The sequence below is a fragment of the Rissa tridactyla genome, chromosome Z (assembly GCF_028500815.1).
Source record: "Rissa tridactyla isolate bRisTri1 chromosome Z, bRisTri1.patW.cur.20221130, whole genome shotgun sequence".
In the NCBI taxonomy this organism is placed as follows: domain Eukaryota; kingdom Metazoa; phylum Chordata; class Aves; order Charadriiformes; family Laridae; genus Rissa; species Rissa tridactyla.
In genome coordinates this window covers 33,714,873-33,740,751 of record NC_071497.1, presented here as the reverse complement: position 1 = coordinate 33,740,751, position 25,879 = coordinate 33,714,873, and the positions used below count along the sequence as shown (strand labels likewise).

The 25,879-nt window shown below is 41.8% G+C and overlaps 1 protein-coding gene across 3 annotated transcripts in view; it reads right to left on the bottom strand.

Moving 5' to 3' along the window:
* Positions 1-25,879, bottom strand: part of LOC128903022 (E3 ubiquitin-protein ligase KCMF1) — a 66,779-nt gene that overhangs the window by 29,497 nt on the left and 11,403 nt on the right. For all 3 annotated transcript variants that reach the window (XM_054186892.1, XM_054186894.1, XM_054186893.1), the window contains one exon: positions 7,774-7,941. In XM_054186892.1, coding sequence (XP_054042867.1) covers positions 7,774-7,941 — 168 coding nt within the window. The remainder of the gene's footprint in view (positions 1-7,773; positions 7,942-25,879) is intronic.

Below are 25,879 nucleotides of genomic sequence, written 5' to 3'. Positions count from 1 at the left end.
CCTGCAGCTGCTGCAATCCTTGCGACGGACACTGCGGCTACTGCAATCCTTGCGACAGACACTGCGGCTACTGCAACCCCCGTGGTAGCCACTGCCACTGAACCAGGGAACCAACCCATGCCAGTATCAGTTGCCCCCATACAGAAGAAGAAGTACACAAAGAAATCAGTTCGCTTAGTAAGAGATGATGATGAACCAGGGCCATCACGAGAGCAGGAGGAAGAGGCAGAACCAGAGATAATTACTCGATCCCTATCCTTGAGTGAGCTGCGGGATATGCGAAAAGATTTTAGCCGACTTTCAGGCGAGCACATTGTCACCTGGCTGCTCCGGTGCTGGGATAATGGGGCCAGTAGCCTGGAATTAGAGGGTAGGGAGGCCAGGCAGCTGGGATCCCTGTCTAGGGAAGGCGGCATTGACAAGGCGATCGGGAAAAAGACCCAAGCCCTCAGCCTCTGGAAACGACTCCTGTTAGGCGTGAGGGAGAGGTACCCCTTCAGCGAGGATGTTGTATGTCAGCCAAGCAAGTGGACTACCATGGAAAGAGGTATCCAGTACCTGAGAGAATTAGCCGTGCGGGAGATGATTTATTATGACTTGGACAATGCAGACTTACCCACAGACCCTGATGAGGTGCGATGCACAAGGCCCATGTGGCGGAAGTTTGTACGGAGCGCACCATCGTCATATGCCAACTCCCTGGCAGTAATGGAATGGAAAGGTGAAGAGGGACCAACGGTGGATGAGGTAGCTGGCCGGCTCCGGCGATATGAAGAAAGTCTCTCTTCCCCCCTTGTCTCAGCTGTGGAGAAACTGTCGCGGAAGGTCCAGCAACTTGAAGAGAATATGTCCTACTCCCCACCTGCACGGGCCAGTATCTCAGCTATTAGAAGCAGGCATTTCCCCACTCAAGAGAGAGAGTACAGAGGGTACACACCACGAGGCACCCTGTGGTTCTACCTGCGGGACCACGGGGAGGACATGAGGAAGTGGGACGGACAACCTACTTCGATCCTGCGGACACGGGTACAGGAGTTGCAAGGAAGGACAACCACAAAAGGGGATCCCTCCAGGAAAAGTGCCGCCCCAGTTTCCAGTGGGCCGTTCCCCAGACAAAGCAGAAGGCTTGATCTTGCTTCTGATCCTCTTGAAGGAACTTCCAAGTCATTTATGCAAGAAGTGAGTAATGGATACTATGACCAGTATTAGGGGGGCCCTGCCTCCGGCCAGGTGGAGGAAAGGGATAACCGGGTTTATTGGACGGTGTGGATTCGATGGCCTGGCACATCAGACCCACAGGAGTATAAGGCTCTAGTGGACACGGGTGCGCAGTGTACTTTAATACCATCAAGCTATAGAGGGGCAGAACCCATTTCTATTTCTGGGGTGACAGGGGGATCCCAAGAGTTGACTGTACTGGAGGCAGAAGTGAGCCTAACTGGGAATGAGTGGCAAAAGCATCCCATTGTGACTGGCCCAGAGGCTCCATGCATCCTTGGTATAGATTACCTCAGGAGAGGGTATTTTAAGGACCCAAAAGGGTACCGCTGGGCCTTTGGCATAGCTGCTTTGGAGACAGAGGAAGTTAAACAGTTGTCTGCCTTGCCTGGTCTCTCAGAGGATTCTTCTGTTGTGGGGTTGTTGAGGGTCAAAGAACAACAGGTGCCGATTGCTACCACAACGGTGCATCGGCGGCAGTATCGCACTAACCGAGACTCTCTGATTCCCATCCATGAGCTGATTCGTCAACTAGAGGTTCAAGGAGTGATCAGCAAGACTCGCTCACCCTTTAACAGTCCCATATGGCCGGTGCGAAAATCTAATGGAGAGTGGAGGCTAACTGTAGACTATCGTGGTCTGAATGAAGTCACGCCACCGCTGAGTGCTGCTGTGCCGGACATGCTAGAACTCCAGTACGAACTGGAGTCCAAGGCAGCCAAGTGGTATGCCACGATTGATATAGCGAATGCATTTTTCTCAATCCCTTTGGCAGCAGAGTGCAGGCCACAGTTTGCTTTCACTTGGAGGGGCATCCAATACACCTGGAATCGACTGCCCCAGGGGTGGAAACACAGCCCCACCATTTGCCATGGACTGATCCAGACTGCACTGGAACAGGGTGAAGCTCCAGAACATCTGCAGTACATTGATGACATCATTGTATGGGGAAACACAGCAGAAGAAGTTTTTGAGAAAGGGAGTAAAATAGTCCAAATCCTTCTGAACGCTGGTTTTGCTATAAAGCGAAGTAAGGTCAAGGGACCTGCGCAGGAGATCCAGTTTTTAGGAATAAAATGGCAAGATGGACGCCGTCAGATTCCAATGGATGTGATCAACAAAATAGCAGCTATGTCTCCACCAACTAGTAAAAAGGAAACACAGGCTTTCTTAGGTATTGTGGGTTTTTGGAGAATGCATATCCCAGATTACAGTCAAATTGTAAGCCCTCTGTATCAAGTAACCCGGAAGAAGAATGATTTTAAATGGGGTCCTGAGCAACGACAAGCTTTTGAACAAATCAAACAGGAAATAGTCCATGCAGTGGCCCTGGGGCCAGTCCGGGCAGGACAAGATGTTAAAAATGTGCTCTACACTGCAGCCGGGGAGAACGGCCCTACCTGGAGCCTCTGGCAGAAAGCACCAGGGGAGACTCGAGGTCGACCCCTAGGGTTTTGGAGTCGTGGATACAGAGGATCCGAAGCCCGCTACACTCCAACAGAAAAAGAGATATTGGCAGCATATGAAGGGGTTCGAGCTGCTTCGGAAGTGGTTGGTACAGAAGCACAGCTCCTCTTAGCACCTCGACTGCCGGTGCTGGGTTGGATGTTCAAAGAAAGGGTCCCCACCACACATCATGCAACCGATGCTACATGGAGTAAGTGGATTGCACTGATCACGCAGCGAACTCGAATGGGAAACCCCAGTCGCCCGGGAATTCTGGAAGTGATCATGGACTGGCCAGAAGGCAAGGATTTCGGAATGTCACCAGAGGAGGAGGTGACGCGTGCAGAAGAGGCCCCACCATATAATAAACTGCCAGAAAATGAGAAGAAATATGCCCTGTTCACTGATGGGTCCTGCCGTATTGTGGGAAAGCATCGAAAGTGGAAGGCTGCTGTGTGGAGTCCTACACGACGGGTTGCAGAAGCCAGTGAGGGACAGGGTGAATCGAGCCAGTTTGCAGAGGTGAAGGCTATTCAGCTGGCTTTGGACATTGCTGAGCGAGAAAAATGGCCAGTACTTTATCTCTACACTGACTCATGGATGGTGGCAAATGCTCTGTGGGGGTGGTTACAGCAGTGGAAGCAGGGCAACTGGCAGCGCAGAGGCAAACCCATCTGGGCTGCTGACCTATGGCAAGATATTGCTGCCCGGATAGAGAATCTGGTTGTGAAAGTACGCCATGTAGATGCCCACGTACCAAAGAATCGGGCCACGGAGGAACATCAGAACAACCAGCAGGTGGATCGGGCCGCTAGGATTGAAGTGGCTCAGGTGGATCTGGACTGGCAACATAAGGGTGAACTATTCATAGCTCGGTGGGCCCATGACTCCTCAGGCCATCAAGGGAGAGATGCGACATATAGATGGGCTCGTGACCGAGGGGTGGACTTGACCATGGACACTATTGCACAGGTCATCCATGAATGTGAGACATGCGCTGCGATCAAACAAGCCAAGCGTTTGAAGCCTCTTTGGTATGGAGGGCGATGGCTGAAATACAAATATGGGGAGGCCTGGCAGATTGATTATATCACGCTGCCACAAACCCGTCAAGGCAAGCGCTATGTGCTCACAATGGTGGAAGCAACCACTGGATGGCTGGAAACATACCCTGTGCCCCATGCCACTGCCCGGAACACTATCCTGGGCCTTGAAAAGCAAGTCCTGTGGCGACATGGTACCCCAGAGAGAATTGAGTCGGACAATGGGACTCATTTCCGAAACAGCCTCATAGACACCTGGGCCAAAGAGCATGGTATCGAGTGGGTGTATCACATCCCCTATCACGCCCCAGCCTCTGGGAAGATAGAACGATACAATGGACTGTTAAAAACTACACTGAGAGCAATGGGTGGTGGGACTTTCAAACACTGGGATACGCATTTAGCAAAAGCTACCTGGCTAGTTAACACCAGGGGATCTAACAATCGGGCTGGCCCTGCCCAATCAAAACTTCCACGTACTGTAGAAGGGGATAAAGTCCCCGTAGTGCACATGAAGAATATGCTAGGGAAGACAGTCTGGGTTAGTCCTGCCTCAGGCAAAGGCAAACCCATCCGTGGGATTGCTTTTGCCCAAGGACCTGGGTGCACTTGGTGGGTGATGCGGAAGGATGGGGAAGTCCGATGTGTACCTCATGGAGATCTGATTTTGGGCGAGAATAGCCAATGAATCAGATTGTGTGCTGTTAATTGCTAAGTAACACTGTCACTGTATGTCCTCATTGCTATCAGTTGTACTACAAGTAAGGCACAGGGGTGATGGGATAAGAACTGATCTCAGCAGCCGGCGCCCAGCAGTTTCCTCAAGATCTACATCTTCAGCCTACAGACTGCGTGCATGAGCCACACCAGGTGCACCAGTCACAAGCTCCGAAAAATACAGCATGCAACAGACCAGCACCACCCAGCATCTCACCTGCCCTGAGAGACTGTTCTAACAGATGGAGCCCAAAGCCGTGGATTAAAAGAACTCAACGGACACTTTGGAGGGATGACCCATAAACTAAGGGTATTATATGTGTGTGTATATATATATATATATATATATAACAGGGGAAAGTGGTGGCAATTCATTGGAACCTGCTGGGCATGGCATAGATGGTATGGAATAAGGGGTGGATAATGTCCTGGTTCCGGTGGGGATAGGGTTAACTTTTCCTGGTATTCCATGCCATGTGAGCCACGCCCACCCTGAGCTGCCGGGGGAGGGGGCAGGAAGTTGCTGCTTAAAAGCGGGCTGGGGCGGCCCGGGTCCGGCCGGCGAGCGGCGAGCGGAGCGGCGGTTCCGTAATCGCGTTTGTATATTCCCCTATCCGTGTTGTTGTTGTTTGCCTGTTCCCTTTGCTGTTCTATTAAACTGCCTTTGTCTCAACCCAAGAGTCTTGCCTTTTCTTACGATTCTTCCTGTGTTTGGAAGGCACGAGCGAGCGACACGTGGTTCTTTGTTGCCGTCTGAGGCTAAACCACGGCACCTGATTACAGTCAACAGTACTGAAGTTTGTCAATGTCCACTTAAACTACAATTCACACATCTACCTATAACAGCAGCCTTCCACTCTGTGTTTCTACTGAAGTTTCCCTTAGGAAAACTCCCTACTCATACTGTCACACATTAGAAAACATTCTCCTTTCATTTGGCTTCTAATGTCACTAGGAAGTGACTGAAGTCTTCATTACTTTTATGTCATTTAGTTTTACATTGCCAATCTGCCCCTAGAGATTATTTTCCTTTAACCCATTAATATCTGCTTCCTTGGTTATTTTTAATATTGATTAGTAGAGTTATCCTGACAACTCTGAAACAGGTCATTCTAGACTAGTCCAATAATTCATTATTGATTTTCTAATTGAAAATACCTTAGCTCCTAATTTTTTGGATGTTCCTCAAAGTCACATGATCTCCTTGGCTACACAAAGCCCTTTGAAAAGTTAACTTTGGTTTCTCTAAGCATCTGTACAATACTGTAAAGGCACACTCCTTTATTTTCTACAGGGAACTATAAAAAAAAATTTTAAAAATGATGCCACAGGCCTTGCTGAGCCCTAAGGAATATGTTTATTTATAAATAATCCCTAATCCATTCTCCAGTGTATAAACTTGCAAGGTCAGGATTACTTGGGAGCCATCAATCTTTGCTGCCGTTCACAATCTGGTGGTGATGTATTCTTTCCCTGTTCTTGTTCTACAGTGTTAATTAAACGAGAAACCTTGCTGCAGAGCTGAGCTGCAGCATTATTTACTTTTTTTTTAACCAACAGTGGTTCTGTGGGAGCAATGCTCAGATATCAAGACATATGAAATTCCTAGAGCTTGTTTTCTTATTCTTCTTATTTAAAGAAGCCACAATAGCGTAAACACCAAGCAAAGCTGAAGTAGCCCTTGGAATCCTATTACCCATCTCAATACCTCACTATGAACTTTCTTTCCCCTCATCACCTGTATTCTTCATGCAGACTTAAAAAGTAAAAAATAACCCCTCTCCGCCCCCACAACATACACAAATAAAATGTATTAAACCAAAAGATACATATATCAAAGACTTCCAAAAGAGAAACAGCCAAGTTGCAAGAAATAAAATATATTTCCTAGATATTCTTAGGTACTGATGATAGATTTTTTTTTTTTTTTAAAGTGAGTAGTGTTTAGAACAAGTTTCCTCAGTGCAGTCACTGAATGCTTTGACATCTACTGTTAGCTTAAGGCTTCACAGCAAGCACGTTTCAGTTCTCTGACCACTATGATGAGCTTTTAGTGTTCACAGCAATGCTGTCCTGTTAGCCCATGTGTTAACAGCCCAAGATAACTGCTGCTAAAGGGCTTAGAAGTTTGAACTGTGCCTCTCAAACAGTGACCAGAATCCTGAATTAATATACCATACACAGAGAATTTTACCTCATTAGTGAGACCAAAAAAAAAAGAAGTCCAAGAAGAAATATATGCAAGCTGGAATGGTGGTGTGCATTTTTGATAACGCACTAAGTTATTTCCTTCCAAACCCTGGAATCCCAGGGCCTGGATTTTTTAAGTCATGACGAGGCAGTCTTAAGGCAAGCAGAGGCCTGAGAATTAAAAGAAAGTGAAGGACATCTTCATTCAAAGGCCATTTTGAGAAACCAACTGCATGTTTCTATATATAGCTACTTTCTAATCTTTAATGCATTAAAGAAGTAGATTTTACTTCTGTTTTAATCAAAAAGGTAAAGAAGCAATTTAAAATTCATAAGACTTCAGCTTTTAAGAAATCATAATGATTTCTTAAAAGCATTCAAAACATAAAGAACAATACAGCTGGAATCGCTAAAAAAAAATTTGTATTAAAATGCTAGCCCTGTGGGCTGAACATAAAAATGAAATACATGTCCAGCATCAGCTGGATTTTAGACCAGTGATTTGTCACAGAAGTATCTCGTGAGTTACAACCTGTTACAAATAAGATACAGTAGAAACAACAGCAGGATAGGAGACAAGAACAATTATTTTTTTATTTTAAATATTGACATGGCCTTACAGTCAGAAATAATTCTTAAATTAGTAGATCTTCAAAGGAGTTCTAAGAACACTATATGCTAGTCCTTGCCACTAGTCTTTTATACTGTGCACAGTCCAACACTATCCCTGCTGTACCTAGAGTTCCACCTAAGCCACCAGTGAGTAACATTCCTGCAAAATCTCCCAGGACTTTTCTGCTTGTACACTGTAGCACTTAAAGCATACTGGGGGGAGAATGCTTTACTTAAGTGCTACAGTGCATATCTTCTGAATTCGAAGTTAATTAGGAGTAGTCATTGTTATTAAGTATATTTATTACCTGCTTTATCAGACCAAAATAAAAGATTAAAAATATATACACACCAATTAAAAGAAATAAATAAATCAGTTGTTGTACGCTAAAAATCAAACAAAAAAAGCCTGGTTTTAGAAGATGAGAACTTGCTTTTATTTTCGGTGTGCTAACATGGGAAGTGAATAAGTAAAAGCATGAAAATCCATTTGTGTTTGTAGAAACAACATAGTAGCAAAGTACTAGAGTTTGAAGTTATCACTTACCAAAATCTACTCTTGTTAATATGCACTGCATCGGGTGGTCAGTTGTATGCCTTGTCGTTGTTGCACCACTTTCATAACAAGTTGCACACAGATCGTAATCGTAGCAAATCAAACACTTGTATCGGCGACCTCGAAAATTTCCTTTTAAACATGCATCACAGCTGACACCTGTAAACAAACAAAATTGCTTTAAAACAGCAATAAATGCACTTTTTTTTTTAATAAGAGGCAAATTTGTTATTGCCTTTGAACAACTAAAAGGAGCCAGTCATCTCTGACATGTGCAGCTGACTATTTTTAAACGTATTTATGTCTTTAAAAGATGCTGCTGTCCCAAAATTAGAATCTTGAATTCTTGAAGTAAAATAAGGCCAGACTCAAGCACCTGAAATAGTATTAGGTTAAGTTATAAAATCTCTTCAGTTGCACCTTCCTACAGGCACCTTTACCTAGTAGCAATGACTGGTATTTTGACTGTTCAGTTAGGAATCTTGGGCCAAACACTCGTAAAAGCCGAACGGTATACAGTGGCTGATCAAGAGGAAAAAACAACAATAAGCAAACAAACCACTGACAAAACTCCACTAGCTTTTCAGCCTTTTCTCTCACACTTACTAACACTTTAATTCTGAAAAACTTCATAACCATCCCTGACATTATACGTGGGGTAGAAATTAGGACCTTTTTCCATTTTGAAAAGCAGAAAAAAAGTTAAGCTGTGTTTTGGAGTCAGGCTGCACCAGTTCTCTCCATCCTATTTCCTTCTCAAGCTAAACTCAAGCTAAATCTCTGCACTGAAAGGTAGTCACACTGCATGTATCAGAAAAAGGTTTTATAGCTTCCAAAGGTTGTAATTTCTCTCTGTGTTGTTTCGATTCTGTCTTGGTTACTTAACTAAGTATAAGTGTCATCATCCTGTAATACGTCAAGTCTAACATAAACTTCCTTCAATTGCAGCAGCAACTTCAGGGCCTCCATGAAGGAAGCTGGTGTATATAATTAAGGCAGGATTTTGACCAACATCCTCTTTCAGCACCAGCCAAGATGTATTCTTCATAGCTTGGTACAAGCACAGACAACTTGAGAGAATTAAAACTGTCAGACCAAAATAGTCACATTAGCCACCTCCTTATTTTTTTGAAGCCTAACTGACAGAGGACTGGTGGTTTTTTTGCATTTTTTTGTTGCGCTACTCTACTCTGTAGAATCTGAACAGAAGCTTTCCCACATGTAATACAGGAATGCAACAATAAGTAATTTCTTTTAAATCCCTGCTACCTGTCCAAACAATTGCATCATCACATTTAGATGAACAGTGGACAAAATTTTACCATTTTTTCCTTTAGTCACTTTACCTACAGGGATAGCTTAAGGCATTATCTAATCATTTCTAATGTCTAAGCACCATGCTTATAGGAATACTGAACCTATTTCTTCAGTTGCCTCACTCAGTATCTACTTTGAAAGCATCAATCTACACGGAGCAGTGTATTAGAAGAAAGTATTTCAAGAATCTTTGTTAATAGCTTCCAAGAGCTACATTTTGAGGATGGCTGCGTTACCATCTTCAAAGTTTGCTTTTCTTAAAAAAAGAATCTTTCTCACTTGACATGCTTTTCTCCTGAAATTTCATCCATAAACTCTGAAGGATCTGTCCAAATCAAAGATTGTTACACTGAGAGCGACCTAACTTCTGAGAACACCTGCTTGTTAACTCTGTAGAATGAATTTCATTGCTTCAATTGGGTTGTTTGCTTTATTCCCATGCAATTTTTCCATAAAATTTTACCTATGCAGTATCCATATCTCTCCAACAATGCATGCTATACACAAGACACTTATTGGCAGCACTGAAAGTCTTTTTGTTGCCTACTAAACTTTCTAGAAAACAGCTGATGAGCAAGTTAGATATCACACTGAAATAAGACTCCAGGTTAAACTAAACTAAGTCTGCCATGTCAGACACTAACTGCTTTTCAGATGAAGTATTAAGCCATGGTTCTCCAGTAAGTCGTATTTTCCCCACTTTTTTCCTTTAAGCTCAGAACAGTTGATTTAATGCAGATGTAAGCCTCTTTGCAATAAACTCCTCCTGTCACATGTTCTCTCTAGCATCTAGATTGTTCCTACTCAGAGACAGACATGTTTTTAAGGAGTTTTCATTTACACATTTTTCTTCATGGCAATACTTCCCCATGTCATTCCAAACTGCAACCCCCACAAACTTTGTGATATAAACTTTCGAGAAATTCATTCATAAACATAAATCACAGCATAATGTTTGTAAGTAAAACTTAAGAACACTTCCAGTGGAAATGTACAACAAGGTCTTCAAACAACAGATGAATTTTTCTTCTCATGATCAATTATCAGGAAGTCTACTGAACAGAAAAACTAACATTAGCATAACGCATTGCTATAGCTGCTGAAGTCAGACCAAGAGGATAACAAAGTTATAGAGACAGCATGCTTCCTAAATCTTTCAAGGTTAATATTTTGCCACACTTATGCTCCATTTTGAGAAACAGGCTGACAGCAGGGGATGTACTTTTATATCCTTTTGTGTAGCAGAGAATAAAAACCATAAAAGTGATAATTAAATTAAAAGCCTCAGTTTGGGAGCTAAACCCATGCTTAAATCCCCAGATCACGTCTTGAATCCAGTAGGGTCTCTTTTCCAGAGGTTACATCCTTTATTCTTCCATGTTTACAACAGTCTCACCAAAGTCAAGTCCGCTACAGCTTTTCCCATTCCACTTCTAGCCTGTTACTTGGCTGCCAAAACCTCACCCATCTATCCAACCTGGGATCTGGAAACTGAAATACCCAGGCAAATAATCTCCTTACACCCTATTTTTTCTATTAGAATGAACACTTACTTTCTTATCAAAGCTTTGATTTTGTTTTTTATTTTTCTCCACTTTCCTCTTTACATCAACTGGAATTCCAAGAGTTCATTTCTTTTCCCTACACAAACCCCGAACGCTCAAAGGTAACACATTCCAGTCAGCACAGCATGTCTTTCACTAGATGCCTATCCAGCACTTCCCAGCATCTACCTTACATTTGCAAATACAGTAGGTAAGTTGCAGATTCAGGAATGTTTGAATAAACTGGATGCATCCATATTAATCACAGGTTTTGATAAGAAAACATGGTCTGGAGGGGTTCACTTTGAAACAGGGAACAAAAGCAAACAACCAAAAGAAGAGCCTGAGCAATGCATGACAAGGATTTAGATAGCGTACATTTCTGACTTGCACAAAATGCTACTGACTTTTGAAAGAATCCTTGAATGAAGTCTTATTAACAGTGAATGTAACTGCTATTCAATGAGAACTTCTGATTCACTCTTTGCAAAGAAGTTATCAGAGTCAGAAATATCCGTTCCAGTTCCAGATTACATTTTCATTATCATAGATGATAAAGGTGGCTTCCTCAAATTTTCTTCTACTTTGTTACTGCTATACAAGTACACGCACATACTGCACAACATATATCATGTCTAATCAAAACATTGCTGCTCACCGACAAATGGGTTTTTTTAATGCAACACTGTTCCACTAGAGGGTAGCATTGTGCTAAAAGCCTAATGAGTTTTGGTTCCCTTTACCTTCAATTATCAAACTTCCAAGTTCTGAAAGTTTCTTCAGCAGTATTCCCTCGCAATATTAACAGCCTCAGTCCCTCCAGCTCCACATTTTGAGTGAAATGAATCATAAGATACCTAGCAGTCCCATTAATAAAACATGTTTTACCTCTTCAATACAAAATTCTTACTACTTTCATCCCAAGGCATCCCACATCTTCACCTAATCCAAGCCAATGACCTCAGGGAAGATACTATCACGCAGGCATTTTGTATGTAGCATGATGAATAGTGATGTCATTAAAAAAACCACAAAGCCAGAACAACTCCTCTCCCCAACACATTTCACACTTTGATACCAATAGCCAAATATAATTTGTTCTTATGACATAGAATTGGGTTTGCTCAGAATTAACTAAAATGAAAGCAACTTTGCCTGGGTTTAACAGGCACACCAGAGAGTGCACATAATCTGATTCACAATGGAGAGAATAATGCTGGGCAGATATGTGGTTCAAGTATTACATATACCAGGATTAATTTGTTTTTACAATTACAAGCAATGCTACAGTACAACATCAATTAAAGTGTCCTAAATGTCCCAAGCCATTACCTCCTTGGACAGACACCCATTTGTAACAGACCAAAAGGTTCTTCCACACTTGGCCTCTTCAGATACTACAGGCAATCAGAACAATAATATTAAGAGCCCAGCAACCTGGCCCAGATAAAAGTGACCTGAGAAGCTCTGGAGAATCCAGCAGCTGGTTTTTTTTCGTATGAAGAACATATGAAAGATAAGCTATATAGAGACACTGGAATATGTTCCTGCCACAAACAACGTGAGCTGCTAAACTTTATCAATACTTTGGATATAGCATTTAATTTTTAGAGATTTCAGAGAAGTGACATCACTAACCACTAGAGAACATTTAAAACACATATGAAGCCTGCATCTCAAGTATTCAGCCAGTGAAGACAGCAATATTTAGCTCCTGAAAACAGTATCTAATCCTTGTGCTACCCCTGAGAATTAAACTTCTTTGTTTTAGCAACACATTAGATTCATAGAAGACATTAGATTAATAAGTAGTAGTTTCACCATTTAACATTCCCGTCAGCAGCAAAATGTCCTCCAAAACCCAACCTTCTGGCCTGTAATTCAGGTACTATTTTTAATTCATCAGTGGTCAGAGCAAGGATCACTGAATTTCTTTAACATCCAACATAAACACAAAATTAGACTGTCATTGATTTCTTCTTCAGAAAGAAAATGCCACTTACTTAAGCATTTCTTCCTACCTTACCTAACGTACTAAACAAGTTCACCCTTCTCAAAGGCTGACAGAATTACATGTAAAAGTACCACTGAATTTTGAGGGGACAGAACAAACTTTAACATTTCTACCTTTCAAAATTCCCTTTCAGAAATGCCAACTTAAGCATGCAAGTGAAAATTAAGAAGTTGTGCTGCCTTTTTCATGGTACAAGAGCTTGCAACCTGTGCACTGCATTTTATTTTTGAATTCAGAAGATCACAAGTAACAGTACTTTTAATATGCATCTCACACATTTCAGTGTAAGATGTGCTTTCAGTGAGTTGGTCTGGGTTTTGTGGTGGGGTTTTTTGTTGTTTTGTTTTTAAGATAAATTTTCTTGACATCAACTACCTCATCTGTAGTCTTCATGCCACATGGCAACCCAAGGCCTTACAACAAGACATTCTATTTAACTGGTTCGGCTGTTTCTAACCAAAGAATCACAGAATGGTTTGGGTTGGAAGGGTCCTGAAAGATCATGTAGTTCCAACCCCCTCCCTGCCACAGGCAGGAACACCTCCCACTAGACCAGGTTGCTCAAAGCCCCATCCAGCCCGGCCTTGAACACTCCCAGGGATGGGGCATCCACAACTTCCCTGTGCAACCTGTTCCAGTGCATCACCACCCCCACAGGTAAAGAATTTCTTCCTAGTATCTAATCTAAATGTACCCTCTTTCAGGTTAAAACCATTACCCCTTGTCCTATCACTACAGTCACTCATAAAGAGCCCCTCCTCATCCCTCCTGTAGGCCCCCTTTAGGTACTGGAAGGCTGCTATAAGGTCTCCCCTTCTCTTCTCCAGGCTGAACAACCCCAACTCTCTCAGCCTCTCTTCATAGAAGAGGTGCTCCAGCCCCCTCGGCATCTTCATGGCTCTCCTGTGGACTACACAACAGGTCCATCTCCTTCTTATGCTGGGGGCTTCAAAGCTGGAGTATCCTGGGGTGCATTAAAGGAAGTGTGGCCAGCAGGTCGAAGGAGGTGATTCTGTCTAATAATAACAACAACAATAGGTGTGCTCCCTCTAATCTGTGCTGGTAAGGTCTCACCAGCTTTTGCATAGAGACATTTAGGTTCAGCCCCCAGTAAAGCTGACTTACTGTCTACAATTGCATTGTCATGATAGTAGTAGGAGTGGGATGCATTGAGGTTCCTCTGCCAGCACCATTAGTTTAAAGCGCTCTTCACAAGCTTGGCAAGCCTATGACCAAAGATGCTCTTCCTCTTCTCTGACAAGTGGACCACAAGCCCCAGCAGACCTTGTTTCTCAAAGCGAGTCCCATGGTCTAAGATGCCAAACCCCTGGCTGCGGCACCAGTCCTGTAGCCGTTTGTAGATTTGTCAGATTCAATTGGGTCTATCAACCCCCTTCCCTTTGACCAGGAGGACTGATGAAAATACCTGTGCTCCAGATTCCTTTGCCACTTCTTCTAGGGCTCAGTAGTCCTTCTTGATACTCCTCAGATTGGTCCTGGCAGTATCACTGAAGCCCACATGAAACAGCAGCAGCAGATAATAGTCAGAGGACCGTACAAGGCTTGGTAGTCTCTTAGTGACATCCCTGATACAAGCCCCCAGTAAGCAGCACTTCTCCCTAGAGGGTGTGTCAGGCTGGCAAATGGGTGCCTATGTATCTTTCAGAAGAGAGTCGCTTACTATTATCACCCATTGCTTTTTCTTGGGCTGCCTTACTCAGCTCCAGTGTCTCTCCTGGTGTGACTAGTCTTTCCTCTTCTATCTGCAGAGCAGTGAAGCAGTTCTGCAAGGGCACCTCAGGTTTCAGGGGAAGTCTCTTTTCTCCTGCCAGTCCTTGCTTTTCAAGCTTTCATTCTTTTGCATTATTGGCCCCCCTCACTTCTATGTGTGCTGGGACGGGGGGGGAGGTTTTGGTTATTTGGCTGTGGGTCCACTGCGGACTGGGCTTGGAACCAGATATCTAACTCCTTCTCAGCCTCCCTGATGTTATGCAGCCTTCTCACCACCTCCTGCGGCAGGAGTTCCTTCACCTGGGCACACCTTTCGCATGCATGTCTGCTGCCTGTCCCAGCCCAGGGAAAAAGGTCAAGGCACCTCCTGCAGAGTCCGCACTGCAGCCTCTGCCTTCAGCAGCTCTGTCTGGGTGGAGCTGGGGTAGATGGTGCAGATCCCCAAGGCAGACCTGCAGTTTTCGCTCTCAGACAAGTGCTCACCATTTTGCTTTGAGGGTCAGGTAGGATGAGTGCCCTTGACCTGTGCAGATGGTCACAGAATACTGCCTGGTTGCTGAGTTACATGTACTTCAAGTCACCCACTCAGATAGTAGAATGTCCCTTCTTTGAAGAGGTGCCCTCCCTGAGTAGCCTCCCACACAAACTACCACGCCACCCCATGCTGTTTGCCTGCTCTGTTGGCCAAGCTCCTGGTGGCTCACACTCCCCAGGCTGCTTTGTATAGGGAGAGTGACCACAATTGCTCTGGCAATGCCCAGGCCTTGTCAGCATCGCCCACAAGAGCTGCCAGGTCTTGCCAGGTCTCTCTGCTGTCCTGACGTTTCCCTACCTCAGGAAAATCCCTGTGTGCTGAGATCTGCCAGTGTGCTGAGCATCAGGCCAGCTCCGGGGCAGCTGCCCTCAGCAACTAACAGTTTCCATTACCCTGTGTTACCCCTAAGACTAAAGATAAGAATATATACCATTTGATAACCTTAAAAAAAAAAAAGAAACGTCAAGGGTTTCTTACTTTAATAGCCTCATCTCTTAATGCAGAAAACTGCCTAATTTGAGAGGTTATTTTCTAGAAACAGAAACTTCTGTTGTTTCACCAGAAACTTCTGAAAGTTTCACCAGAAATTCAGCCAAACCATAGAATTCTTTTATTTTTTCTTATACGTTTACTAAAGCAGATTGTGAAAACAAACATCAAGGAGACCTACAACACAGAGCATGCTCCATCAGCCTTGTACCTCCAAGTGCTGAACAGAAAATTCACACACCATACCCTTGAAATAACTAAAAATGCTCCATCCCCTCACACATCCTGTGTGCAACAGGTCTGAACATGCAATACCTTCCTATAGCAGGCTGGAAGACAAAGCAACCAGACTAGCATGTCTGCAAAAAGAAGCTGCAGGCAGAGATAACATTGGCTTTGAACTGGAAAGAAAGCAGGGAGGGTATCAGGCCTACATTAGACCAGAAAGGCAAAAAGACTTTTATTTTCTGAACAGCACTCCTCCTTCCTCTTCAGAGGCCAGAGTAGAAACAGATCTCTGCAACCTCCCTGTCATCAACAAGTTTCATGAAGCCCACTTGCAGTGTCTGGTACTTGTCTAGAGCTGGTCTTAAGGAATCAGGCAGTCCGCCTGGCCCAGCAAGTTCCATCCTTGGTCCTAACACATGAGCATCAGTCTGCTTGCTACCAAAAGGAGTTCTTCCATTTTTGCTTCCACATCTCAAGTTGTAGAAGTTATACACAGAATGGTTTCAGTCACCTAAGTTATTGGGAACAAGTGATTAGTAAGCACTGCAAAACACACCCAACACTATGCAGGAATCACACAGAGTACAGAGAAAGATGGTTCCCCACAGCAACAGTCACCTGCCTTTCCCATGAAACTATCCTTTTCTCCCTGAAGTTCCTCAATTCACTGATTCACCATGCCTTCTAATTCTGACACCACAACAAGAACCTCACACAGCTGACTGCTTCATATCTCTGTTTCAGATGTGCAATAGAATACCTGTCTCATCCTCAGAGCAGTCCATCCTGTGCACCGAGGCAATCAGGGAGGAGTGTCTCAGACACAAACTAGTATCTGTCCAGGTAATTAAACTTATTATCTTAAGGCCTATGTGTAAGAGATGAAGTAAAGTTGTGGTAGTTAGCTTCATTTCACTGCTTCCTAACTTGAATTTGTAACCTATGTTAGTCAGTCCATCAATTTCTATTTGATTACACAAATTAGTTTAATAATGTAGTACTAAAATCAGCCAAAGAACAAAACGACCATTACAACCACTTATATTTCCCCAAAACACCATCAAAAATTCACTGAATACTGAAAAAGTCACCCAACATCTCTTCTAAAGGTCCAACTTTGAGAGGAAGGCCATAACATCTAAATGTAACAGGTAGGGCTGTTTTTACTCCTTCAAGAAACATACTGAAATGTTAACAAAGTATTTGTAGTTCTTCAACATCTTAATGAAAAAATTCCTAAGTAGTCTTACTTTAGGCTTTACAACTCTCACAGGCAGGTTCTACATATCTCATTTGGACCAATCATACTGCCCAGCAGATGGCATCCCATGACACCAATGACATTTATACAGTAAGTCCAAGAGCAACTTCGCCACCATCAATGCAAATAAAAACACTGAGTGAACATTTTAATTTTTTAAAATGGATCCCAGAAACACTGGTGGTTTTACTATTACCTTAGCCAACACTGGATGAAGGAGGGAAGTTGTTTTCTTAGAACTTCAGATGGATCATGTAACAGCCAACTAGTAAACCCTGTGCATGCAACTTTTAAATATTGCCTTTTTCAAAAAAAATTCCAACCAAACAAAAAACATCAATATAAACTTCTTTATCATTGTCCAAAAAAACATTGTAAAGTTCATTTGCCGAAGTACCAAATCACTGAAAAAGGAGATACTATACAAATACTTCTGTAAGAGGAGGCTTAAACATTGCTCATTTATTCTGATCTGAAATAAGCCAAAATACCTGTACATAACCTCAATCAGTTCTTGTCAATACTAAACATATATTCTCTCTACACAATAAAAATAGCAATCACTTTCTTTGTAAACATTTTACATACAAATCTGCAGATTCTTTCATCTCTGTAATATACTGCTGGGACACCACGTACATACACCAGAAACTGCTCTAGAGGCTACTGAAAACGCTGAACTTACTATCTAGACATCATTTTATCAAGAATCCTTACACAGCCTACGATGCAAAAAAATCCTACTTTCCACAGTAGGGAACAAACTTGTCTACATGGAAGACAGAAAAAATAATGCACATCCCTGTGCCAAAACACAGCAAGCAAGCATGAATGAAAAGAGGATTTTGGACAAGCTTATAGGAATCCTGGGAAACTCCTTCAGATAAAGTGAGAAAGCAGCTGCAGGAGACTAACTCTAAAACACATTTTAACTAACTTACCCCGTTTTTATTTAATGAATTTTGTTCAGAAAAATATTAATGTGGAATACACCTTTATGTAGGAGAGCTATTATGTTTAAAACCTCCTAGAATAATATCTCCTATGCCTTCTATTTTCTGTTTTATTACTTTTGCAAGTTACTGCAAACACCTAAAACCAGAAACAGACCACTTTCTTCAGATCTATTAGCCAAAAAAAAGTGTATTAAATAGTTACTGACAATCTAAGCAGTGTTTGCTAGGCTTCATATGCTGATCAGTCTTCACTAATTGTTCCTTAAATTCAGACAGAGAAAATTAGGCTACAGCTTTAAGTCCTGGCCTCCTACAGCACGAAGATGTTTTCACTCAGAGTACCAGACTTTTATATTTTCAACAAAAAAATGTCAAGTATCTTCTCTGAATAGACTATTACATTTAATATATCTAAACATTCAGAAACCAGCAGAGTTCACCAGTCATGAAAACTGATTCACAGTGAAAGGTTTTGCCAGATATATTTGTCCTGGTTTGAGGTAAAACAGAACCAATTTTCTGATTTGTAATTTTACTTTTTAGCTGGGCCTCTTCTAACTGACTGAAGTCTGAAATTAACAGCATCTTGTTCAGAAACTGTTCCCTCTCAGAGTGATAAGACCTGATTATATCAAGGAACGGTATGCACAGAGGCTCTTGCTTAGACTTATTGCTATAACAACCAAGTCAGCTAACTTCGCTGCTTGCCCCATTAGAGGGTCAGAAGCAGAGAAGCGTAGAGACGTCCCACCTGCAGGGAGGAGCAGACGGGACAGGTGACCCAAAGCTGACCAACAGGGTATTCCATCCCATATGCATCACACTCAGTATAGAAGCTGAGGGATCAATGGGGCAAGGCAGCTCTGCCTCATTTTTTTCTTCAATGGCCAACGTCTGAGGAGGACCCTGTCTGTTCATCTGCCTTTGATACCAACCTGAGCATTCCTGACTTTAGTTCCGGAATTCAGCTCCTGTCCACCGCTCACTCCAGTCTGGGACTTTCCCTGTGTCTGCTGGTGACGCGATCGTCATCCTGGGAGCTGGATAGTGTTTTGTATATATTGTATACTTTTTTCCTTTAATTTTTATTATTCTATTATTATTTACTATTTTCTTATTTATTATTATTTTCATTAAAGTAGTTTAGTCCTTTTTTTAAACTCCTAAATCTCCTTAACTCTTCCTCTCCTCTCTGAGGAGAGAGGGCCATCTGTCATTCTGATTGGCCGATCCAGCCAAAACCACGACAATATTTAAGACTTTTAAGCTAGAACTAGAAATAGTGTACATTGCAAGGATTTTTGATCAAGTATATTTGGATTTCTGATCTAATACTTGATACTCTGTCTCACATGTCTCTTATTAATATAATTTGATTTGACCATCAAAACCATCACAACATGAAAGCCTGCTAAAGTACTATAAACACATTAAAATTAAACAAATTGCAACACATTTATCAGAGTGCAGAAAGTTTGTAAAGTGGCTGCAAAGGGAACTGGCACCAGACATGATCTTATTTAACAACTCTGTTAATCTGGAAAACGGCAAACAGCATGTGAATTCTATTAACAGAAAACTACTTAAACTGAGGAAGCTGTAAACAGTGCCAGGGCAAGAAAGTAACAGCATTGGGCTAAATCCTGTATCTATTAAAGTCACTAGCAAAGTTTCTCATTTAATAGTCCTGAAATAAACTCAGAAACCTGGTCCTGTCTAAAGAGACAACAGAAGTATGCAGCTCAGGCAAACCCCAAGTGAAAGAGAATTAGGCCGGGGGAAAAAAAAACATAACACACCTATAAAACTCATTTGTGTAAGAAACATGAAGAAACACTAAGAAAATCTTAAACTAAACAGAAGAACCGGTACTTCTCTGTTGAGCCCTAAAAGAATTAAGGGGTGGTCTTCTCAGAAAATAAACCTTTGAGTTATTTAAGGAAAGCGACCAAAAAAAGGGAAAAACAAACAAGGAGAACGAGACAAATGTCCCATCAGGCATGGGAGAGAACTGAATAGTACGGCTCAATTAAGCAGAGAAGTTAAAGTGCTTGAAGACTCAATAGTCTTGAGTCCCGTTTTCCATGAACCACTGTTTCAGGCAGGTAAGAGAAAAACATCAATATTCAACCCAGCTGGCAGAGGCAAAATTCACCACTTTTCCTTATAAATTCTTACCTTTGCAAAAAGCTTAGCAGAAATTAAATACTCTATTTAGGTACACGCTATGCATAACTCTCCTGTCTGGAATACACTCAGCTTTACTTCCTTTTGCACTATCATACTCACTCCTGACCCTTTTATACTTAAACCTTCCCCAAATAGGTGAACATTTGTGAACAGTGCTCCCCTGCAGCACATAGAAGAGGTAAGATTTAGCACAGGCAGCAATGCAGGAAGCAGGTAGCACTGGCAGAGCAACGACAGAGCTAGAAATGAAAGACAAAAGTTTTCATGCAGCAAGCATTCCAGCTCTCGTGGTAATGCCTTGTGATTACAGCATGTCTCAGGATAGCTGAGACTCAAAGTAAAAACTTGCACAAGGTGGGCTGGAAACACACAGACTTTTCATGTCAGGAAAATACATCTAGAAAGCAGCTGGGAGAGGGAGGGAAAGAAGAAGTTCTCCTCTTTATTAAAGAGAGCAGCAATGTTTGATACACAGGCAAGCAGCCATATCTAGGTTCCTCACTATCACCCAATTAAGTTTACAGAGAGGAGGCACAACACTACTTTCAAATTTAGAGCATATCTTCAAAATCACCATTTTGAAGGCACTACAATATCATAAATGGAACTCACCTTTCATTAACGCCACAAGAGGTCTAGGAATTTAAGTGAATACAAGACAGAATGATAATGTAAATTTATTTTTAAAATGGTAACAGAAGGTTAAAAAACTACAGTATATTCCTTTACGTAGTAGTAATGTTCTACCCTAGGCTTTCTCAGGCATTTTTCTTACTCTGAACATAAACAGACTGCCTTGGCAACCACTTTTACTCCCACTCTTTGCTACAGAGAACAGCTTCCCAGGCCAGTAACATGCCAGCAAACTACAATTGCTTATGATGTGAAAGCCATACCAGAAAAGTACTGTGGGAAATACAGTAACCTAAAGCAAAGAAGGTTTCATGCCTACTTCGGTCAGGCTTTGAGTTTGTTCCATTCCTCTCTCCTCTTCTTTCCGATTCTCCATGGCACATACTTCTTCAGTAATTGCTCAGATGCTCCCTGGACTGGCAACCCAGCCATTTGCCATTCATATCAAATGCCTACCTTTATCTTTGTTTCTCTCGTTAGCAAGGGTTTCTTTTAGCTTTACTTGTAGTTTCTTTTTTCTTCTCCTCTCACACCACATATGCATAAAGAACGAAAAGTTTACCAGAATATTGCCTTCTGAACACTTCCCTGACAGTCCTATCCATCCTTTACACATACATTCAACTTACTTTTCAGAATAATTTACTAACTACCCTAATTATTTGAAAATAATGAGTCAGATCATTTTCATAAATAGTTTTCAATCACTAAACACTAAAAGCCATCACAGATTTACACATCACAGTTCATGAATCTTCAGTATTTAAGTCTTTTATCATAATTAGCTCAATCTCTTCACCGAAACTTTTTTTAATTTAAGAAAAAATGCCTTAAAAAAGAATTTCTGTTCAAACCTGTCCTCAAAGTAAACCTAATTCTCAGGAAAAACACTACACAATTGGATTTTTAAGGAAAGCATCACTTGGGATAAGTATGAAAAAAAAAAAAATGGTTAAGTCTGTCAAACCAGACAGCAAGGCATCAATATGCTGTAGAAAACATAAAATTTAAGTTCATCAGCTTCACTATTATTTTGCCATAAAATCCCAATCATATTAAGAAATTTAAGGACAGGAAGGGAGAGTTCATTTTATTCCTAAAACTGAAAGCAGACACCTACAATTTCAAAGAGAAAGAGCAATCTCTATTTTTATCTGTATAGAAACTGAAAGATATAGCAATGTCAGTATTTAGACCACCTGCTTTCAATTGGAGGGGGAAAAAATAACTCTGAACAACAACAAAAAAAAAAATCACTGTGGTTTCAATGTAACTGTTTTGTTGCAGGTGGAAACATTAAAGGCAGAATAAAGGCAAAAAAAGTAGATTTTTGTTCTATCCTGCCAAAACTTGGATCTCTCAAATCCACCTGTTAAATTTTAGTGAAGCAAATCGCGAAGCAATCTGACTTATACCACAAGAATCAGACAGGTACCACAACTGCCATCACCTTGCTTCAGATAGAATCCTTCTACAGCCCCTCATCCTTCTCCAAATAGGAGACAGTCATTCAGCCTTACTCTAGAACAAGACATTCAGAAATAAATAACATCAAAAATATTTGGAAAACTGCATTTGCACAAAGGATCAACAGCCAGATGAAAACAGTCTGAAACTTGCAGTTGCAGAGGAATACTTAGTACAGGAACCGAACGTAACATCTGAATGACAGCTAAAAAAAAATAATCTTATTTCACAGAATTCCAAAAATTTGGAAGTTGAACTTCAACAGAAGACTTTTTCCAAATGAAAATAACAGCAGTTTATAGGATGTTTTTATTTGCTGAACTACAAGAATAAAGTAGGTGCCTAGTAGTACAGCATTTTATCAAAACAGATAAAACATATCTCACTTCATAATTTAAGAAACAAGGAGAGGGAATATCAAAACCCATTAGGTCTCACTACTCCTTACTGTAGGCTCAGATGCCATGCTGCAGTTACAAAAGGCAGGAAACAGTATTTCAAGGATAAGGGGGAAAAATCAACTGTAAGAACAAATCTCACAGATCTTCATTGAAATAAGTTCTTAAATGATCTGCCTATTAGAAAAAAGAAGTGCTATAATATAACCTAGATAATGAAGCTGGAAACTCCAGAGATATTTTCACTGTTTTACCTAAATTTCTGCATCTTGGAAGCATAGACCTAGTGCATTCGTAACACTGAAAACCACAAGGTTTTTCTTTGCATTTTCAGACTAACTTACAAGCTCTGTTCTCGGTTTCCCACTGGACTCCACTTGAATTCTACACAGAAAGTTAGTTGTCACCCACTAAACTGCTGAGCTATTTCAAGTTCTCAGATGCTTAGCAAAAACACTCACCCTCATATTTGCATATTCTAGTCAGTATCTTCTTTAAACACAAATATTTTTTAAGACAGCCTCACTGCACACTGTGTTGGATTCTCAAGTTTGATTTGGGAATGTATGTCAAACATGCAACCAGTTTTACCATGAAAACAGCACAGCCTTCTAGTCTACAGATACCTGTAACTGAGGTTGGATAGGAGCATGAAACTCTACCCATTTACCTTGGTAGTCTCCAAGGTGGTGTCACTGGGGAACAGGGATGAAGAGAAACCTTCAGCCCATTGAACAGAACATGATATCCACATTCATGGTACAACTTTAAGCCAACTGTAACAGGTTTTCTGAGCACTCTATCAACTGTCACAACACACCAGCTCCTACAGGAAGCAGTATGGGTTAACTACTTCACTTCCAGACTCTTACGCATGTGCTAGACCTGGCAGCTACTTTACGTCACTGATACACCTCTAAGCAAAGCAATGAAACTCTGAAGCAATCCAGCACCTCTTACCTTCCCAAATTTTATAAGTCTACATTAATTTTTCAGGAAGAATGAGGTATGACACTGCACTTGAAATACTGTCCACATAAAATATATTTTACAGGTAGAGTTTTGAAGCTTTTTTCACATTTGTAGACATCTTTCACTACAGATAAAAGATCCACATACAGCAACTTAGAACCTATGGTACAGCCAATTTTCTTATGTACAATTAGAAGATGCCTTACAATTTTTGCAGGAAGAAAACAAAAGGCTTCACAACCCTATTACTTACACACAACTTCTTTAGTCTTTTTTACCCCTATGGTCTGCTTTGTCTTGATTATAGGTCATTAGACCATTCAAAGTATTTCCTGTGTAGTTTCTCATTTCTGAAACGTTCCTCAGAGTCCTAGCAGCTTCTCTAGAGTTCCTGGATTAACTGGAAGAAACTACAGTATGGACCTTCACAATTGCTATACACTGCCAAGATCTCCAAATGCTTAGCACTATGAAATAGCATGCAGGCAGCATCACCTTACAGATTACGGACGCTTAACACAATGTCATGTCACACAAGCTAAGAAAGCATCTTCATTCTTCAAAAGCATTAATTTGGGAATAAAGACATCAGACGAAAGGAAAAATAGGTTTGGAAGAAGCTCAACACAAAGTTTAATGCAAGCACTACAAACAGTATTCATCAGCTGCTGACGTGAAATATTTGCTCTGAAAAAATACATCATGGTATTCCTCAAAGCTAAAGTCTGGAGTCCTGCACCTGAATCAGTTATCACCCCTAAGTACTTTATTCTTGGCTAGATAACTGTATTCTGGCATGTAATTCTCAACTATCCACTCCTTCAGCTTTCTGGTCACTTTCCTTCACTTCTTAATGCTTCCAGAAACAAAACTATTAACTGAGCTTTGAGGTACAATGAAAATGACACCTCCCAGCAACCAGTTCTAATACTTAAGAGCTGGATAATATCATAACAGACTACAGAACAACCCCAAAACCTATTAAAGTCCTCCACTTATATTATTTTTTTTTAATGTGACATCATCAGTTAAACTTGAGAATTTGCATCCTGCAGATCCTCTGCTTCTAAATAAACTTCAGACAGCAGTTTGAAATAACGTGAGAAGTGTCACCTATAGCCAATTCTACCACTAGAAATTTGACTAGTAACAGTCAATTATCTAAGGAACCTCAGCTTATAAAGTGCAGGTTATATTCTGAGAAATCTTCACTTAAAAATCTTGGCTTATAAAGCCACTCTTCTACAGCAAAATTTAAAGCTGTCTTCTCAGCTCCTGACAAAAGTCTTCCAGAGTAAGGAATGTTTAGTGTGCTGTCAGATCCTGTCTGGCAATCCACCAGTCTTACACCAAAACAACCTGGGAGAAGATACTTGCAGATCACAGCATCCATTCTTTCTGCGTTCAGGAGGGCAGATAGGTTTATTCAGCTTTGCAGTTGTCCAAAATTGAAGATAACCGAGGGAGAAGAGCGCTGGGAAAAATATCCGACCTCCTCCCAAGCCGAGACACTCTGCACGGCTTCTACTCTGTCTTCTTAGATCTGTAAGGTATCTAATTAATATAAGTAACAAATACAGTCTAAATAATAAAAAAAATTGGTCATAGTTTACAGCAGAAGTAACCAACTTTCATCTATAGTCAGAGATCAAACTACACTACACAAACTCCAGGCCAGTCAGCCTCACCTCCATCCCTGGAAAGGTGATAGAACAGCTCGTCCTGGGCATCATCTCAAGGCATGTGGAGGAAAAGAAGGTTATCAGGAGCGGTCAGCATGGATTCACCAAGGGGTAATCATGCTCGACCAATCTGATAGCCTTCTGTGATGGAATGACTAGATGGATAGATGAGGGGAGGGCAGTGGACGTGGTCTACCTTGACTTCAGCAAGGCTTTTGACACAGTCTCCCACAGCATCCTCATAGGGAAGCTCAGGAAGTGTGGGTTAGATGAATGGACAGTAAGGTGGATTGAAAACTGGTTGAAAGACAGAGCTCAGAGGGTCTTGATTAGGGGCACAGAGCCTACTTGGAGGTCAGTGATGAGTGGTGCTCCCCAGGGGTCAGTACTGGGTCCAGTCCTCTTCAATATATTCATCAATGACCTGGATGAGGGGATAGAGTGCACCCTCAGCAAGTTCGCTGATGACACAAAGCTGGGAGGGGTGCCTGACACAGCAGAAGGCTGTGCCACCATCCAGAGAGACCTGGACAGGCTGGAGAGTTGGGCAGAGAGGAGCCTTATGAAATTCAACAAGGGCAAGTGTAGGGTGCTGCACCTGGGGAGGAATAACCCCCTGCACCAGTACAGGTTGGGGGCTGACCTGCTGGAGAGCAGCTCTGTGGAAAGAGACCTGGGAG